General features: G+C 37.7%; 1 protein-coding gene across 1 annotated transcript in view; it reads right to left on the bottom strand.

Annotated features, from left to right (window-relative positions):
• Positions 1–16,995, bottom strand: part of MDFIC (MyoD family inhibitor domain containing) — a 51,868-nt gene that overhangs the window by 9,132 nt on the left and 25,741 nt on the right. The window contains 1 exon segment of the mRNA XM_057412194.1: positions 8,348–8,623. Within this exon segment, the coding sequence (XP_057268177.1) occupies positions 8,348–8,623 (276 nt within the window).

Here is a 16,995-nt window from a genome sequence, read left to right as displayed (position 1 = left end):
TCAAAGTGGTACCTGAGGTTGTCTGCGGTGGTTTATTGCTGGCCCCTGCAGAGCCCAGAACAGAAGCCCCAGCAGGTGCTACAGGCAGCAGCAGCAGGGATGAACACGCAGCGCTGACAGTGGAGAGAGTCCACAGCCAGAGTGGCACAGCCAGTGTACGAGGAACCATCCCACACAAGTGTCTTAAAGGTGTGCGTTGCACTGAGGTGAGGCCTAAATTTCCCAAGCAGCTGTCCACACACCATCACACCACTGTTCCTGTAATGTACAGGGTTGACGTGCAGCATCTGCTACCCATTCCCACCCAGAAAAATGCTCAAGGAAAAGTAAGAAATGCAGAAAGAAAAAACTGACATGTCTTATGGAGTATAGTTATCTCTAGATAACAGAGCTACATCTATTTAGACAGAGGAAAATATACTTACAAAGCATAGTGTATGTGACATTTTGGCATTTTAAAATAGAAGACTATCTCAATTGATCAAAAAAATTAGAATGTTGCCTGAACAGGAAAATTACACTGCAAAACACATGGAAACTTTCACCAAATTCTCAATGCAGCTGTAACTTCAGGAGTAAAATGATCCAGTTCAAACATACAAATATACAAAAAAAAAAATGGGCCAATTTCCAGCATCTAAGACTTCCTTAGAAGCTTTCTTTGCCATTGCTCATCACTGCAAATACTGAGACTAGTTAGGTGCTAGCTAGACCACGACCTTAGACTGGATACTGTGAGAAGACCTTTTTATGTTACAGTCCCTGTTTTCCACTCACTTTTGCTACACAACATGAAAATCACCTCCCAGGACCTCTGTGCAAACAAAAATATTACCCAGCCTTAAAACATACAACTCCTCAAAATGCCTTCTTAAAAATCACAGGTTTGACCATATTATAATGTTATCTGCCCACTGCCCGATTGACAGCTGTGTTCTGATACGACCTTGTCCCACAATAAAAGCTGTGTAGCAATTCACGCTTAGTCACAAATCCACTTTAAATCAATTTCTAAAAGATAACAATGGAAATTTTGGCCCAAATAGAGAGATTTGCAGAATACTAGGTAGCTGCCTAAATTCTACTTAATGCTATGGGATAGATTTCAGAAGTGTATGCATGTTTAGAAAAAAACAGAGAAATGATCAGCAGATACTTCCGCAATGTTAGGCGATGCGTGGTATAATGCAGTTATACCAAATTTCAGTAAATAATACCAGTCCAATGACAGAGTAGTATATAAAAGAAAACCTACTGTATATAAAAGAAAACCTACTGCTGCTCTTGTGGCACTCAAGAAGGAAAAAAGTAATTAAAAATAAATAAAATCATAGGTCTAAAAGGAAAGGAAAGTTGACTGAAAACTATTTTTCAGTTTATACAAAGTTACATAAACCAAAATAAGATGCTCCTATATCAAACAGAGGTCTGCTACCCTGCTAAGAGAACTACCCACTACTTGCTGTGTATATGAACCTAGTGGTTCTTAAGACCGTGGCTTAACACAAAGGGTATTTGGTGGACTTGCTTCATCTTCAGTTAAGCCATGAATATCACTTGGGATACTGTAATAACTTAATGTAGTCAGCACCGTAAGTTAAATAGTGCCCACCAACCCCATGCTTGGATTCATCACTTCGAACAGATGAAGTTGCATTATACTAAAAAGGGGAAAAAGTGTCTTATTTAAATGCACACTGAAAAGTTGAATTTTAAACAATGGATTTAAAAAAAACCTACAAGTTGGGTGAGATGGTTCACTGCATCTCTAAGTTCAGCAGCACAAGATACACAGTCCAGCAGGTTGAGGAAAGTTGCTTCAGGACTTGCTCCTGGAAAAGCACAAGTGGCAACTTCAATCTGGCTGCAAGCCTTCACTGCCTGTCCTTCTCCAGAGCCTCACCCCTACACTGCAGGCTTTCTTTTTCTACCTCACATAACCTGCATCTAGCCTTAGTACACTTCCTAAGACCCATCTTAAAAAAAAATCCTTGGAACAAAGATGCCTTCTAATGTCTGTCTGGTTTAGGGAGTCTGGGAAGGAATAAAGTGAAGAACTCTCTGTACACACAGGTGGCAGGCTCATGATTTGCTCATAGTAGTTTAACAAGCTACCATTTCCAGATGAATACAGCAATTGTGTATGCTCTCAGCCTTTTGCATAGGTGAAGTACCACCCTAAACTCAAATTATCACAAATTACTGGAGTGGTGGGAACTATCCTGATAACTAAACTTGCGAGGTCACAGAAACATGACAAGAAGCAAGAGCTCTGTTTCAAAACTGTATTAAAACCTGTGTTCCCTCTCTCCATCGCTAACTTTAATAAATGACTGCTTTTGTTATAAAAATGCGTAACATAAAGCTTCAAGAGGTTTTGGTAGGAAAACTTCTTTTTTCATTTTTATAAAACTATTAGTGCCTACTTCATTTTGTCCCTTCCACCTGCTTAATTAAATTCCTTTTCCATCTGTCCCACTTCCAGTTTCTTCTTCTGTTTTCTCCTCCAACTCTTCATGTCATTACTACTTATACCTTCCACTACTCTAATACATATATGTATGTAATTCAGCTACCCATTTTTCTTAATTTCCTAACATGTAGATTTACCATTAGCTGCTACGCTGCTATCTCCGTTAGAACTCCTCCCCTGTTAAAGTTGCTTCAGAGAGGTTCTACTGCTTCCAAACACAGCAGCTAGACTGCTGCCTTTTAACTTGTTTACAATTGCTTTTGCAGGTTTCCAGGTGTTTCTCTGCACTACATACGACAGGTGCCATGGAGTGACAATTCTCTGCTAGAGGTCTTACCAGCCAGAGTTTTGGGAGAAATGTGACACTTCCAACATAAATAAGTAAAATATTATTAAAATTTCTTTGAATTAAAAAAATATTTTATTCCCAATATGCACTAAAACCTATCCAGTTCCTTTGAAAAATCGTTAGAACTGAAACAGTGTTTAAAAACTGTTTTTCAGGAGAGACACTCCTACTATTTCATAATTCCTTTGGAATTTTCTAATGTAAGTTATGGAGCTGAGTAAGAGTTCTTCAGGGACAATATGGATTAACAATAGCTGCAGAGGAAGAGAAGAGTTGGTGAGTGCATTCACACCCTCCTTAAGCTTCACGGGATGCAGAAGTGTTTCTAAACAGCATATTCTGGAATGCTGACACAACTCCATACACTACAGGCTCATTTAAAAAAGGAATTTTTCAAAGCTTCAACACTACTGGTACCAAAATTCCTGTTATATTTTAAGCACTTCAATTTCAAAAGCTCACAACACTTGGAAGAGTTTGCAGCTGGAACAATTAGTAGAAGAGTTGTTAACTATGGTGGGGGATTTTGATGGGGTGGGGTACTGGGAGATTTTATAGCTTGCATTAGGGCTGTCTAGTACTCTGGAAACCAACAGAAGCACTAACCTTCATGAGATGTGCTATCCTGGGTAAAATAATACTGAAATTCATTTACCTTTCTGATATATATCCTCAAGACTGCAGTATATGAAACAACATGCTTTTGCATGTCAAAAAAGGACTCTTCATCAGGGACTGTAGCAATAGGACAAGAGGTAATGGATTTAAACTTCTATGGAGGAAGTTCAGGTTAGATATAAGAAACAAGTTATCTGCTGTGAGGGTGGTGAGGCACTGGAATAGGTTGCCCAAAGAAGTGGTAAATGCTCCATCCCTGGCAGTGTTCAAGGCTAGGTAGGACAGAGCCTTGGGCGATATGGTCTAGGGTGAGGCATCCCTGCCCATGGCAGGGGGGTTGGAACTTGATGATTTTAAGGTCCTCTTCAATCCTAACCATTCTATGATTCTATTTGCTAACCTTTTAAACAAACATGAGCTACAAGACCTGGACTTACTTTGCATTACAAATAGGTGTGGAGCTCCAGAAATCTTGTCTTTTAAGAAGAAACAAGAAGAATGCAGATGTTGGGAGGGAATAAGAAAGTGAAAAATACTTTATGTTTTCTATAGTCAGCTTGACAACCATAATTTTCACTTTTCTTCCTTCTGAGGACATAAACTATTTCTTTTTTCTGTCCCCTTTGCTTTACTTAAAATCAGTTATTCTCCTGACTGGCACGAATGCAGAGCAGCCATGATGGAAGAGCTGGCAGATGAAGTAAAAATATATGGCATGTGTTTTCAGGTTTGGTTACTAAGACAAACAAACGAACAAACAACCCCCCCCCAACCCACCCAAACAAACAAACCAACACAACCCTACCCTCTGCCCCCAACTAAAAATTAGACCATAAAATCTAAGGTCATACATAAGGAACAGCAAAATTACAAATGAACGGAATAACTGCAAGGGTCAAGGTTTATCTGTATTTCTTTCTACTAAAATCATTTGGGCACTAGAGTAAATGGAAGTAGCTGAGTTAATTCAGGTGATTGATTATTCAGTACTCACAGTATAAAAATGAACATAACTTTTCTCTTTCTGCATAAGGTTACATAAGAACCTGCACAGTTATATTATTATACTGTAGAGATGTGCACAGAAATGTATAGCTTCAAGTAAACTTTAACCCAGCAACTCTTCAGCTTCCGAGGTTAACATGGTACAAGTTAAAGCAAAGCTAAGTAAAGCAACACTGCAAATAATTTCCAACAATTTCTTATCTTTTCTATCCTCCTGCAAACCTTTTTGCTAGTTTCTACAGAAATGTCACTGGATCAGAAGAGACAACTGCTCACAGAAATGCCTCTTTGCCCACAAAATTATGATTCATAATACAAGGAAGCTTTCGAAGTTAGGTTCAAATCAATGTGTACATCATTTTGAAATAAAGTCTATGCAATCCTCAGTCACGGGACTTACTAAGGTGCTCTTCTGGCTTAGTATAGTTAGATGCATTCATCAAGCGTATATATATAGCTGGTTTCAATGCAAATGAGCTCCTTTGAACAAATAACCTGGCTAATTATAACAAGTTTTTAAAGTGTAGCCATCCAGAAGTAGTCATAAAGGTTTAACATTTCTTAGATTAATAAATTATTTTTAAGCTACAGATAAATCTACATTATTTTTTCCTTAGTGCTCTTCTTTGTGTTTTACATATTTCAACTGACCATTGCCAGAGTCACTGATTGTGCATCTTACAAAAAACTGAGGGATAATAGAACAAATTAAGTATATATTGATACTTCCTGCAAGGTAATGATTTGATAAGAACACTACTTATAGCCTATAGTTCCTCCATGCAGCCCAAGAGGGTAAATAACTGAAAAGCTGAAGAAACTCTCAGGTGGCATGTACATGTTTGCATGCACATGTGCAGACACAAACATCTGACTACCAGAGAACTGTAAAGTAAAAGTAAGTGTAAAAAAAAAATATATCTTTTTAAAACAAATATTCCTTTATAGGCATATCAAAATACCCTAAATATACTTTAATTGTTGCATGATAGAATTTGTGCTTGACTACATTGGTTAAAAGAAAACTCAGAGCAGCAGACATTATCAGCCAAGCTATTCAGAGTATATATCCAAGTTCCCACATTCAAAAATGAGAACACTGCAAAGTTAGATGTATAACGTTGAATATGTTTCATTTAGCTATTAGGTGACTCAAGAAACTACCTGTTACAGTAAGGATTCCCCTGCATTTCTGTACTTTGGAAGTCTAAGTAAGTGTGACAACACAATTTAATTATTTATACTGTAATCAGATATGCCTTTAAAAATATAACTTCTTATTGTATATAGAAAATTATATACTAACAGTTTCAGGCAACTAACACAAATCGTGTTGGCTATTAAAATAAGACATTAGAATTTAGAGCTAAAATGAAGGTATCTTAATTTTCTCCTCAATCATTTAGTAAGTTGACATAATCATTGCCAAGGTTGTAAAACAAACAAGCAAACAAACAAAAAACCTCACTGACTGTATTTATTCCACTATAATTTTAAAGAAAAAAAGAAGTGTTTCTTATACATAACTGCATAGTGGCTCGAACAGGGCAGGCACCATCTCGTTAGAACTCTTTAATATTTTTTTCAGAGGCTGAATTTCTTAAATTCAGAGGCCTGCACTTTGTACCAGTCCTGTGAGCAGATCTAGGTCTCTTCACTTACAGTTTTTTGATACGGCATGAAGGAGTAATATGTAACAAAAATATCTAGAGGCTGGAGGGCGAACTGGTTTTCACATAACAGAAAGAGATAAGGGGAATATAGGATGTATGAAGTTTTGATTTTGGAAAGAAATGTTAGAGGGCTGCAAGTGCAACAGAAAAATAACAGTAGGCTCTTGAAGATACAAAAATAAACCACAGCAAGGAGGACCAGCCCATAGCACAGTCTGAGTGAAGCTATTCTTGATATTACTACATAAATTCACTGAGTAGGTTTGACTGAAGTAGTTGAAGTCAAAATAAGTCACTCCACTGTCATCAGTAGACTTCATTCAGGCCACCATGTGCAGTCATGACCCTTCTTCCTTTTCATCTAGGCAAAGAATCCTCCCTGTTTCACAGAACAATACCATCTCCCAGTTCTCTAAGAAACTGTGTCAGTACCCACCTCCCAGAGGTTTTTTTTAAGCAGTTGCATCTATGCCTGCCTCAAACCAATAAAATTCATAAAGCCTCTGCACATTTCTTGTGACACACAGGAGCAAAGCCCATTCAGTGTATTAGTGTTAATGGGAAGATTGAGGGGAGGCTCAGTAACTCTGGGACCATTATGGTAACTGCAAGCAATGAAAACACACACAGCTAAAACATAGAATCATAGAATAGTTAGGGTTGGAAAGGACCTTAAGATTATCTAGTTCCAACCCCCCTGCCATGGGCAGAGACACCTCACACTAAATCATACCACCCAAGGCTTCGTCGTCCAACCGAGCCTTGAACACCGCCAGGGATGGAGAATTCACATCTTCCCTGGGCAACCCATTCCAGTGCTCTCCACCCTTACAGTAAAGAATTTCTTCCTTATATCCAATCTAAGCTTCCCCTGTTTGAGTTTTAACCCAATTACCCCTTGTCCTATCACTACAGTCTCTAATGAATAGTCCCTCTCCAGTGTCCCTATAAGATCCCCTTCAGATACTGGAAGGCTGATACGAAGTCTCCATGCAGCCTTCTCTTCTCCAGGCTCAACAGCTCCAACTTCCTCAGCCTATCTTCATACAGGAGGTGCTCCAGTCCCCTGATCATCCTTGTGGCCCTTCTCTGGACTTGTTCCAACAGTTCCATGTCCTTTTATGTTGAGAACACCAGAACTGTACACAATACTCCAAGTGAGGTCTCACGAGAGCAGAGTAGGGGGGCAGGATCACCTCCTTCGACCTGCTGGTCACGCTCCTTTTGATGCAGCCCAGGATACGGTTGGCTTTCTGGGCTGCGAGCACACACTGAAGCCGGCTCATGTTCATTTTCTCATCAACCAACACCCCCAAGTCCTTCTCCACAGGGCTGCTCTGAATCTCATCTTTGCCCAACCTGTAGCTGTGCCTGGGATTGCTCCTACCCAGGTGTAGGACCTTGCACTTGTTACGGTTAAATTTCGTAAGGTTGGCATCAGCCCACCTCACAAGCATGTCGAGGTCCCTCTGGATAGCATTCCTTCCCTCCAGCGTATCAACCGAACCACACAGCTTGGTATCATCAGCAAACTTGCTGAGGGCACACTCAATCCCACTGTCTATGTCAGTGACAAAGACAGGTCCCAACACCGATCGCTGAGGACACCACTTGTTACTGGTCTCCCGCTGGACATTGAGCCGTTGACCACAACTCTTTGCATGAAGGGAAATTATTTTTGCTTATTTAAGTTGTGCATGTGGAGTAAAAAGCTCTTTCAGGCAAATTATCTACTGCCCAAATACAGCATAAGGCATGTAAAACACTGAAGCACAGGTCCAAACCTAGGGTTCAGACCCCATGGCTAGTCAGAATACCTGCTAACATAACATTTTCAAAAGTAAACTCTGCCCTCATGGAGCCTGCCATGACTGGATTTAAGCATTTCCTATGCTTTGAACTAGTGCCTTAACCTGTTTTTCTGGTGTATGTGTGACAATGTTGACAAGAGTTTGTAACAGTTCAGGATTCTAACTAAAGTGACCAAAACATTATGAGGCGATGTTGGCCAAATGTTTGAAAGCAAGAAATCTCCCATTGCTTCAAATTCCTTCAAATATTTTCCTTTGGGGACATAACTTGTATTTTATCATAATGATTTCTATTTGCTTCTGGAGCATGAGTCATGCTCTTCAATGATTTTTGGTTGATTGCATAACTATTAGTGAGAACAGGGTTTGGCTAGTTTTTATTCGGTTTGGGGTTTTTTTAATAAGAATTCCTGCTTACCTTCAGGTGAAGTACCCGGCTTTTGAGAAAACGCAGAGCTTATTTTACTTTTTTTGCTGCCACTGCTGTTGACAGACAAGGTGGACTGAATTTTTCTGTGCATTTTTTCTGAAACAGGAGCCGAATGTTTTCTGTTGTCTGCAGGCACGTGCTTGATCCCATTGTGAATTCCACTTCCATTACTCAGACCCGCGTGGCCATTTTGGATTTTGCCACTTTCTTCCTCACCCCTTTCCAGTGCTGAAGTATTCGGCTGAGGCAAGCGTTGAGGTTGTGCTTAAAATAAAAGAAAGAAAGGGTTAATTTAAATTCAGCACCACACAGAAGGTTTGCAAGACTCTGTGAATTACACAGGGAGAATAAGGCAAGCAATTTGAAGAAGGAAAAAATCAAGAACACGAGAAAAAGTAGCAAAACTGAGATAAATTTCCTTTAGGGAAGACAAAGAAAGAATGGGGGAAATGCAAGAGAATGAGAGAAAAAGGTGTTGAATCATAGAATCATAGAATAGTTTCTTTTGGAAAGGACCTTCAAAGGTCATCTAGTCCAACCCCCTGCAGTGAGTAGGGACATCTTCAATAGATCAGCTGCTCAGAACCACATCCAGCCTGGCTTTGGATGTCTCCAGGGATGGCACATCCACCACCTCTCTGGGCAACCTGTTCCAGTATTTTACCACCCTCATTTTAAAGAATTTTATTCCTTGCATCCAGCATGAATCTCCCCCTTTTAGCTTAGAACCATCACTCCTTGTCCTACTGCAACAGGCCCCACTAAAAAGCCTCTCATGGATTGCTGGGAAGAACAGAGCAAATCAAAATCTGGTTTTGTGGAAGAGGTGAACCAGTAACCAGAAGAAACACACATTCAAACACCACACAGCTGTGGCAAGCCACAGCTCAATTCAGAATGACAATTTTTAAAATTGCATTAATGGGCCAGTTAGGGCTGTTAATGGCAAGAAACTGAAATGGTCAAAGGAAAAAAGTACAAAACCAGTCAAAGCAGGAATCTGCAGTAGGCTGGCTAAGACTCCAAGTGTATATAACCCTATTTTAAAGAGAGGGCATGAAACTTAACCATTCTTTGTTGAGGTACTGTATCATAAAGGAGAATGGAAAAACATATTGTTTATATATTTAAAGCACGTATCTAAAGAAAAGATGCAGGATCCAACTTGAAGATTCATATTTAGAAAAAAAAGAAAAAAAACAGACTTTGAAAACTAATTAAACTATGCACATAGTAACACAATAATATTTCATAATCAAAGGCTCAGCCCAATCACCTCTCTTAATCAGAACTGCATCATGCTTGGACATAGTCTTTTCAGACAGCCCAATCTTCAACTATTTATAAATCTAATGTCAAGGAAGAAGTACAGATACTACTGACCACCCAGATGAAGAGAGACTGAACAGTGCCAGCAGTAAAGAAAAACAATGCTGCAGTTCATTCTCTTTTCAAATGATTAGCATCCATTTTCAGATGATTTTACAGTATAGCTTTGAATGTATATTACACTGTGTCCAAGATAACAATATGTAAAGATAACTATACTTGCCTTCCTCTAAAAGAAACATCTCCACTGATCACTTCAGGTAAAAGTTACAAAACTTTTTAACAAATATTACTGGGACATGCATACCAACATGGTCTTTAAAAAGACTCTGAGTCCTGATTTTGCCTTCAAACTCTAAATGCTTCCCTTTTACCAAGGACACTGACACCATTCTCAGGCTGCCTTCTCCAACTATCACAAACTTGTCTAGATTAATCTTCGTATGAATCTTAAACTTTAAGTCCTGGTCGCATTGACAGACAAGAGATACTCTTCATAATAGTTTAAATATGAACTAGGATTTTAAGAAGATACTCTAGACTAAACACATCTATTTAGGTCAGAGTAACCCTGATAGAACTTTATAAAAGTGATAATCTTGTGTTGCAGGAAAGAAAGGAAGGGCTGGGAAAAACATTTTTGGCTTAATCTTTCCAAAGATGTTGCAAGGAAGACAAAGATTACTCCCATCCATTACCAGAAGTAATTGCTCATGAACCTCCATCTAACCAAGCAGGAGCACAATGCTGACACCTGAACAACTAACCGTTGCACAAAAAGTTTTTCATTGCCAAAACTGAAACTGCTCTTCCTTCCACTTTTGCATTAGTGTTTGCAGAACTTACAAAGAGAAGCATAAGCAAGCCACTTTCTTCACTTTGGAATTTGATTTGTAGTATATATTCTGTTCACTTTTCCAGACTTTTATAAAGGACCCAAAGCAGATTTTTAGGGAGTTTTCACTTACCTGAATAGGATTCATTAAAAGAAGACTATTCAGGAACCCTTTATGTAGGTCCTTTCCACTTATGTGCACAACGAATTTTATAAAAATTAAAATGTTTTCATTCCATTTTAAAAATAGTCAATGTAGACTTAACCTCAGTCAAAAATTAATTCTTTGGCAACATCAGGAATAAAAATTTTGCTCTCTGAAATTCAGTGTTCATACTCATAGTTCCCTATAGCTTTTTTTTCATTACCCCATTCAAATGTAAAATGTACTATTTAGAACAGTTCTTCTCACATTCCATGAAATGATGTTTCCTCACACTGCACTGCCTGATTCCCAGCTGTGGAGTGGTGCAGTTATACCAATAACCTGGCATTACTGGGGAGGGATTAACCTTCCTCAGTAAATAAAAACAATAGCTCATACTAAAAATTCTGCATGTCTGGACATAAGTTTCTGAAACTGACAGTTATGACCTTTTCCAAGCCAGCTAATTTGGTGGTGACAGCTTACAACTGTTTGTGTATTTTTGGTGCTTTGCTATAATACAGTTATGTGACAAATTATCCAAAATACAGTCTCCAAAATTAGGCGTGTTTCTGTCAAACTGTGGGTGAATGGGAAGTCTTAGGGAACCTAAACAGATGTAGGCTTTTATTATTATTTTTACTAAAGGTTTGGGAGACATTTTTGGTGTTTTGGTGAGGATTTTTTTTTAATCCTTTTATTAAATAATCCTGTTCCCAAAGTACTCTTACTTCAGTCTTTTAGCATTAACATACAACTTTTTAGCTGACTGGCTTTACAGTATTCACATGTGATATGCGGGTCAAATCGAAATGGAATAAAACCCCAAATGGATTAGTTATCTCAATTTAAATTTATTTTAACTTTATTGATAATTTTGCACTAGGGAGACTTGAATCTTATGGTTAAAACACACTTGAAACCAATTAGGAACCATATGACTGCATTCTAGCATAAAGAACAAAAGCAATTGACAGTTCCAAGATTAAGCCACAACCACTCAGTTTAAAACAGAAATATTTTTACCTTATTTTTTAAAGGTTGTGTATGTCTTAAAAAAAAAAAAGGTGTAATATGGGGAACGACACAATGATTCTTAAAACACAGTGATACCCAGGGACTCTCACTCTCTCTTTAATGATCCACTGCTCTCATTCAGCTGTCTTTCTTTTTTCAAATCTTTACATATGTGACAGCTCTCAAAAGTAGACCATAGACCATCTGGCATTTTCCGAGGTGTAACTTGTGCAAATTCAGCTCTACTGGGAACACAATGCTATCTTCTGCCTGCGTTATAAAAGATACAATAGAATGTAGAACTTATGAGTTGTTTTGAATTATTCATTTTTTGCCTGTATATTCAAGAAATTTTACAAACTCTGCATTTTGTACTACATAATCACATGCGTTAAAGGTACAAAGAAACTTTTTGACACCTCTTTTCTACAGAAAGATGGCATTTTGTTTGATATGTGAACATTCAGCGCCTGTTATATCATTCTAAACAGGCCGTGTGCTGCTACAAAAGATCCCATTTTATACTCTATGTATGAGCAAAAAATTTATTCTTGATATTCAGTAACTAAGGCAATACACATCAAAATTTAAAATATGAGTTGGATGAACATTCAGCATCTTTAAATCAGGATGGCACTGGTCACTTACTATATGTTAGAGATTTAAAAAAAAAAAAAATCATTCCTCATGCAACACAGAAAAATTGCCATTTCAAACATCCACAATGAATAGTTTCAAATGTCCTAAGAAATACTGTGCTTTTTAGGTTAATATGTTTTTAATCTTTAGCAAAACCAGTAGATTTAAGTCAATATTTTATACAGTGCTAACACTAGTGGATTTTCAATAAGAATGATAAATATTGGATTAATGATTCAATAGACTGAATCTTTTTTGATAGAAAACTAGCAGATAATGTAGCTAGTAATAACTGTACATGAATCTGCTGCCTGTGGAAAAGCAATAAAAAGGCAATATATTGCTATAGCATATAATCTATTAGCGTGTTTCACTGCTTCCCTGTCATTGGTTTCCTTGCAAAGTGGGCCTTAATACAATAACTTTTGCTATTATTTAACTGACTTTACATCATAATTTAATTGTGAGGTTACTATCTGGTGAAAAAATATCTGAGTACCAAATATTTACTTGATGGTTTTGAAGTAACTCTGCACATTCCCGTTCAGACTGTAAAATTCTTAGCACAGTTTAAATGAATATGGACATACGTATCCACATTGACAATACATTATTTACACCTTTCAAAAGCTGTTCTTAGGAGAAAAATCCTGATGCAGGCATTTGCTAGAAAAATGTACGTCAACACATGGAAACTCTCAACCAAAAGAGGACAGTCTAAGCTATCATTAGGGATTCTATACAAAACACAAAAACAAACATACATACAATACTGACTCCTCAGAATCAAAGTGAATCAAAAGAAAACATCAGGAGGGAGAGAAGAATTGAGACAGCTAATTAGTAGCTTAATCACATGAAAAGCAAATCCAAGGCAGCTGAAACAGATGCCCATGGAGCTTGCTAGTGTGGCTAATGCCACCAGTGGAAAAAATACTTTCCAGTTTACAACTTGAGTCATCTGACTGTACACCCAGAGAGGTAAAAACACTGCTTTTCTTCACTTATGACACAATAGTTTATCACACCAGATCAGGCCACAGAAGCAATGTTTTTGCAGTTGGACTCGGGAAGAATAAAATGCACAACTCCTGGGTGTAAAAAAAAATAAAATAAAATACAACCTTTGGTATTTTCAAATATTGAGAAAATTCAAAGTATCATTTAATTTGAAAATATCCTCAAACCTCCTCTGCCTCCCAAAACAGCTGAAACCACAATAAGGGTGTGAGCTCTTTTTAGGAAACAGAGGTCCTGTTTGGGTCCATTAATGTTGAAAGCCAAGATCTACATGCTAATTTGACCTGGGGAAATTGTTTGATCTCAGTGGTAGCTGCTCCTACTCCCTCTGTATGGATCACACACAGCAGACCACGTGAAAGGCAAGTAGAAATCAGGCCTCTGTTTTTTATCAGTGCTTCTTCATAACACCAACCTAAGCTTGAGGCGAAAAAGAACACAAATGACAGTCATGGATTGCACAGTAAAACCAGGTGCTGCCTGGATTCTAGAGTAAAATTAAGGTGATTCCAAATTGCTTCTGGAAAAGATATCAATTTCTGAGATATAAAAGGCGACACTTCCAACTGACTAGCAAAAGATCTTACCTTTCCAAAAGTACTACAAATCGTATGCATTCATACACTCAATAAGCATAAAATTTCAGTGAAGCTGGGAGAACTCAAATATCTCAATCTCTCTCCCTCCCCCGTTTCTAACCAAAATCCTGACTAGTCTCTATGTGATCTTCAAGCTACATCAATAGTTTGCTCTGCCTAGCTATCCAGAATATTAACATTCAGATTACAAGATGTACCTCTGAGTCAACCTGTGAAGTGGCTTTTGTCAGCAATTATTTTTGAAGATTTTCTAGGACATAAATAGCATATACTGCAGCTTCTATATCAGAGAAGGCATACATTAACTAAATAACAAGGTACCATCAAGGTACAATCTATCTTTTAAAATCAATTTTTTTACACTGAATTTTTTATACCATGCTGACTTTACAAGGAAAACAAAGTACCAACTAACAGCATCAGCCACCTTTTTAGAATTGCTTCTTGTAAGACATGAGGACACCTTCAAAATGAATACAATATATTATTATGAAACAGGATGTCCTTTGTAATGAAAATACTGTAGTAAAATTACTGGTACGAGTTTCACAGGACCCACACTGAGAACACTTTGTTAAAATACGTCTGAGAACACATTCAGAGAACACTGGCTATAACAGGGGCCTGGCAGGGGACAAAGGGAAAAGACATTTTATCCCGTCAGCTCTCAGTTGGTGAAGGGCTGATGCGGGTGGCAAACGCCTGTATTCGTGTATGTTTATGGGTTGAGAAGGCAATGCAAGTGCACAAAAAGGTGCCAAGACTACTCTTAAATCTGTGCAAAGACACCTGCAGTGCCTTCCTTTGGAAGCACCGCAGGACCTTACACACTGTTTGAAGGGTTGCACGAATTGTATAAAGATGTCTTTGACATACCCAGAAAGAAGCAGTTACCACAGTGAAGCATGAAAAGCGCTGGTAGCCAGAGGTTTACAAAGTTGATAGGCATTCCTAATGAAAATGTGGAGCGAATTTCTCTATTTACAAATCCTCTTTCCTGACATGCTTTTGCAAAAGGAAGAGATTCCTGCTGATTTTTCTTCATGATTATCAACAGCAAATTTTTAATCATTGCTGAAGTGAACAAATGCTTAACATTTTTAATTACCTATCTTTTAACAATTATCTCAAAATCCAAATATCCTTTTGTCTTCTAATTACCATTAGATTATCAGTGAATTCTCCCTCTTTATCATACACAAATCTTGCCATCATTAGCAATGTTTTTTGCGATACTGCAAATATTGGCATCTATGATAAACTTTGCGGATGATTTGGAAATTCTTGCTAGATCACAATATAATTAGAAATAAAGATGTTTCACATAATGCAATGATTTTTAAGCCACATCTACATAAAGTGGAGTATAGCCCTTACTCTAGGATACAGTTTTCAGGTCTTGAGAACAAACTGTAGTAGCTCACCACGAAAAATCCAAGAAAAGAGCCAAACACAAAATAGAACATTATGGGTAATAGACACCTGGGAAATAAATTTCTATATAAAGCTGCATTCAGAAGTGGGAAATTTTACCACAAGCTTTCTGCTTGCAAATTTATCTACCCTTTTTTCTCCTTATACATTCTGCTAGAGGACTGGGAAAAAAAAAAAAAAAAAGCAGTATATTTGCCCTCATCTCTTATAGCATTACAACTAACCACAGCAGTGGTGATCATTGCACAGAGATGTGCAATGACAGATTAACTCACAGTCACCATTCCAACATTCCACTGGCGTATTTATGTTGGTTTACACCATTAATTACTAGTGAAGCTGATTTTTTTTTTTTTTTATTTAAGGTGAAATGCTTAGGTATTTCTACATGTTTTCTACACAGGTAGCTTATTAAGAGGCATCTTAATCTACTTGATTTTTTTTGTTAAATCTTGCTTTATAGTGTACAGTGGCTTGTAAAAGTTGGCTCTGAGAACAAAATGATAAACACATTAAGAATCAGAGATTTTTTTGTTAATTTCTAAAGTGCTGAATTTGATCTATAACATATATAATCAGTAATTTAATAAAGTGAAGACAGTCCCCCAAACAGTAAAGGATACAAAGGGGTGCAAATCCAATACAATCACATCTCACTGAGTAACAGAATGCTTTGCTTCTGGAGCTCTGATTTTCAAAGGAAGGTTAATTAACCACTAGATGTAAAAAAGGTAATCCAAGCTGCTGGCATGACAATTACAGCAGTTATGCAATTAGTACCTATTACAACATATGGTTATACTATTGCATAAAGACACACTGGTTTCCCATGGAATTTAAGACATTAAGTCAGATATTTGGAGCAGTTTTGATGCCCCTCACCATTGTGTTACTGGTTCCCAAATCAAATAACAAAACATCAAAGAGAAGCTACAAACAACAGGATATCGCTTGCTGGGTACTGCCTCATAAGCAGCACAGCAGGATGTACCAGGCAGGAGAGATAACCTCAATGTCATTAACAGCCTTAACATGTGCAAGTGCACCAGCATGTCCTCTTAGCCCCAGCACCTCCTGCTCCCTTCCTCAAAACCCCAGCCACCACTAACAAAACAGACACTGTTTCACTGCAGTAAAGAACATCGGATGGTGATTCAAATAGCTTCTCAGCCTAACCAGTTCACTGCTTGCCTCTGAGTCAGAAAATACTCAAAGGTCAGGTTCATTCCCCACTGACCATATACCCTGAGTTTTCAGATGATGAGATTACAGTGTTCAGTTAAACTCATACAAATATACATAAACACTGGCTCTACTTGTTTTTTAAAAGAACATAAAAGGAAATGCTGGAACAAGCATTTCCCTTCGGGTTCACTGCTCTCTTGATTTCTAGTCCTCCACTCACAGAAGATTGCAAAAAGTGTTCAACCTTAAGTGTGAATCTGATCACCTGCTCTCAGTGCTCTGTCTTTTGTCATCTCTATAATTCTAAGTAATAACCAATAGCTACTATTAACAAAACTAGTAAGATGTAGAAATAAAATAAGTAAAAAAAAAAAAAAAGGAATAAAACCAGAATGACAGCAACAAAGAGTGGGTAATATAAAAAGGTAGCAGG

This window comes from Pezoporus wallicus, unplaced genomic scaffold (genome assembly GCF_028554395.1).
Source record: "Pezoporus wallicus isolate ANWC-B61680 ecotype Strahan unplaced genomic scaffold, APGP_CSIRO_Pwel_v1 contig_3858, whole genome shotgun sequence".
Taxonomy (NCBI): Eukaryota; Metazoa; Chordata; class Aves; order Psittaciformes; family Psittacidae; genus Pezoporus; species Pezoporus wallicus.
Note: the sequence above shows the minus strand (reverse complement) of the source record. Positions and strands in the feature narration are given on the sequence as shown.